Source organism: Ochlerotatus camptorhynchus, unplaced genomic scaffold, assembly GCF_037179485.1.
Source record: "Ochlerotatus camptorhynchus isolate MF236.1 unplaced genomic scaffold, CSIRO-AGI_Acam_v1.1 ptg000140l, whole genome shotgun sequence".
Classification (NCBI taxonomy): Eukaryota; Metazoa; Arthropoda; class Insecta; order Diptera; family Culicidae; genus Ochlerotatus; species Ochlerotatus camptorhynchus.
Window position 1 is genome coordinate 1,121,926 of NW_027040630.1, and position 3,471 is coordinate 1,125,396.

The window sequence follows — 3,471 nt, forward strand, 5'->3', positions numbered from 1 at the left end:
GCAGTGCAGTCAGTTTAAACCTAGAACTTGTTTCCCAGAAATTTTCCATTCCTGAAATGCTCTAAATTACTTATCAAGATTTGAGTAACGGTACTTTATACGAGGATTTCCTCACATCAATGGAAAATTCAAAGGAAATTGGAACAAATAGGCCACTCCCAGCATCTGTCATCGATCAAACAATCAATCTTTTTTATCAAAGCAAAACTCCCTCTTTGTTACCCACCACCATTTATTTGTCAGAAAATCGCAGTGCTATAATAACAAATTTCTTCCTTCATGATACGGTCATTATGACACATCAACTTCTTCGTCCTTGCTGCACAGTCCATCGTAGGTGCTATCGCATCCGGATTTGCAATCCGAACACGGCTTTCCTTCCTTGTACACACTGGTTCCGATCATATTGGTGTACGAATAATTGCAGATCAGCTGAACCCACAAATATTCATCCTTCTTGTACTGAACCATTCCACATCCAACTCGGCTAGCGTTGGCCCGAACCAGCATGGTGAAGTGCAGAGCCTTGTACTTGCCCCACAGCTTCTTGATCAGCTTCGGGTTGGCAAAGTGACGTTCGTCCCACCACTCCAGGACCATGGTCTTGAGCGTATCCTTCACATCGTACGAGTCCCCGGAAGTTCCCCACGAGGCGATGTTCTGTCCGGAATTCGGGTACTTCTTGGTATTGTGGCACTTGTCGTGCTCAAATTCACAGCGATCAGCGTTCAACTCCGCCAGGTAAGCCAGGTCGTCGTCCCAGTCCTAGACAACTTTATTAGAAAACTACATTTTCACCATCTGTATATAGCTACTTACCATTGCCACCATGTTGGAAGCAGACGGCAACCACTTAAGCTCTCCCTTGGCCACCTGATTGCGGTAGTTGTTGTGCTCGTCCAGGATAACCTTCTTAAACTCATCGGTCAGATCAATCTTCTTACCCTCGTTGCACTCCGGCGACAGTTCGTTCGTGGCACCGCATCCGATGTTCTGTACTCCCAGATCGCACAACGACGAGTCACAGTAGTCTTCCTGGGCGTTGTTGGGCCATCCTTGCAGCAGGACTACCACAGTGACGAGTAAAGCTTTTCGGGACATCTTGAACGGGTGACTTCCAAAGATGGTTTGAAATGGGTATGGACCAGGTTCATGATTTATAGGAAAACCGAGGAGATCGGCGGATAGGGACTGGATGATCCTTTGATAGCGCATAAGGTTCACATTTCATAAGCTAAGGTTTGTGAGCTGGTTTGGATTATCTGATGTTGCCAACCCCCAATCAAGTGGTAATTTATTGGCTATAATTGATGCATAATTGTAGGTGCCATATGGTTTGCTGTTGCTGGACATCCGATAGAGGCGTAGGATCCGATAAATTACATCTATTGTTAGTAACTTAATAGCTTGTTCAATAACTGCACTTTTTTTTAACAAAAACATTAATAAGCACTGTATGCCTCATTGTCGTTACCGTTGATGAGATTTATCAATGTCTATGCGATTCCCCTACGGTAGAATAATTTATCTATCCGAGTGAATCTCCGAGTCAATCTTCGCCAGATGATTTCCACGATCAGCACACCTACTCCTAAGGTCAATCCACCCATCAACAGCATCCACACCGGCTTCAGCTCCGACACGTCGATATACTTGTCAACTATCACATGGACCTTGGACAGATCATTCGCTCTTCGGTACGCCATGGTTTGAACCAACAACTCCTCAAACCAGTACCTCATCAGTCCAGCATCGAAGAACCTTCGTTCGGTGTCACGAAACATGGTTCTGAGGCGACTTCCTGGTGCAATCACGACAGAGTTCACCCGCATATGGATCGAATAGCGCTTCAACGGAATGAAGTTGACATCTCCTGTTTGCTGATCAAAGCAATTGCTACTGTAAAGGATCACGCGTGCCATCTGGGCCTCCGACATAATGGCCATCGTTTGCGACAAGGTTCTTTCAATGCGATCGTGTACCTCGATGAGCGATCGCAATTCCGGATCAAGAAACCGGTATTCCAAGGATTGCTGATCATCCCTTCTGGTGGCAACTCTGATACCGGCTTGACGAAGATCCTCTAGTGTTTCGGGATCTCTAACCCGTGGATAGCTCGTCATGAGTGAAATGAACTTGTTTTCGTACGCGGTGGTTATGAAGAAAAACAATACGACCAGCGAAAAGAGAATCACCTTCTCGTGCGTTCGGGCCCGATGTAAGCTGTAACGCTCGAAGCCACAGATTGAGAGTAGGAAGGGATCGTTCTCAAACAGGTTCGGAAACATCGATGTAGCTAGGGCACATCCGATCATCAGGGCCACAATCAACGTCCACAAGTTCGCATTGAAAGGATATGTGAACAATTCGAACATTTTCAAGATCCGTCCTCGGGGTGCCAGTATGACCAATCGAACCGGTTCTGTGAGTTCCAGCGTAGTTGGAAGCATTTTTCGTACGGAATAGGTGTTCAACAGTAAGTCATAGGCCCTACCATTTTCGTCTTGAGCTCGCTGTTTCGTGCAATTCGCATATGCCGGATTGCAACTGACTTGAACGCCAAGCCATGATCCGTTCACGTGGTGAAGTGTCTCGGTTATCCACTTGCACATAGATCCTTTGGTGTATCCATTCTTGACCGACGGTTCCAACAGTGAACACCACGGAGAGCTACCAACCAAGGTAAACCGCACTTGGGTGCCGTAGAGATTGGATGTAAGATCAGTGAACATGAATTTAGGATTCATGTCTTTCAAGTGAACGAAATCCTTTTTAAAGGGGTTGTAGTACAGAAATAGTTTGAACTGGACATGAGTGAAAACAATATTCCAAACTATGGACCCAAACAGCGAGTCGTACAATGTCTTGAGCTGATTAATGTCGTTGAAATCAACCAGTGCCAAAATCTTCGTGTCATGCAATACAACGGGAGATAAGAAGAGTGTCAGGGCAAAACTAAATGGACGTTCCTGAAACGTATTAGCGTTGAGAACCAGCATTGAAGGTTTCCTGATACTGTCCGTATTTAAAGTATCAATGCTGGCTAGAACTTTTGGAATGTGCGTAATTTTGGGGGAGGACACGATACTACCGATGTGGTCTTGCTCTGCGTTCAGGAACCAACAGTCAAAGGTCGATGGCTCCTGGTTGGAGAAATGGTTGACGATATGGGCGATCGCTTCCGGAAGGTTACTGTGCGGTTCCAGTTGAGATAAAGCGTAGCCGGTGGTCAGTGACAAAAGGTGTACGAGTAGTAAGTTTTGCATTGTAGCTGTATGGACTGTTCGAGCTATGGAGAAGAACTAAAGTGACATGGCATAAATCCACCGAACAGTCGCAATTACTTCTGATAGTCATCTTATCGAGTGGTAGTTTGAATAGCAATTTTAATGCAGAATCAGCAACTTTACTTTCAACCGCAATTCCCCAAGTGCATTTTAAATATTTACTATTCAATTTGAATTGGAGTAC

At 45.3% G+C, this 3,471-nt stretch overlaps 1 protein-coding gene across 1 annotated transcript; it reads right to left on the reverse strand.

The window, feature by feature from the left end:
• Positions 1-231: 231 nt before the first annotated feature.
• LOC135700628 (venom allergen 5-like) lies at positions 232-1,102 on the reverse strand. Its single transcript, XM_065221188.1, has 2 exons — positions 820-1,102; positions 232-765 (listed from the first exon to the last, which is right to left on the reverse strand). The coding sequence occupies exons 1-2, from the start codon at positions 1,099-1,101 to the stop codon at positions 292-294; spliced, it is 756 nt and encodes a 251-aa protein (XP_065077260.1). The 5' UTR covers position 1,102; the 3' UTR covers positions 232-291.
• Between the last annotated feature and the right edge of the window lie 2,369 nt (positions 1,103-3,471).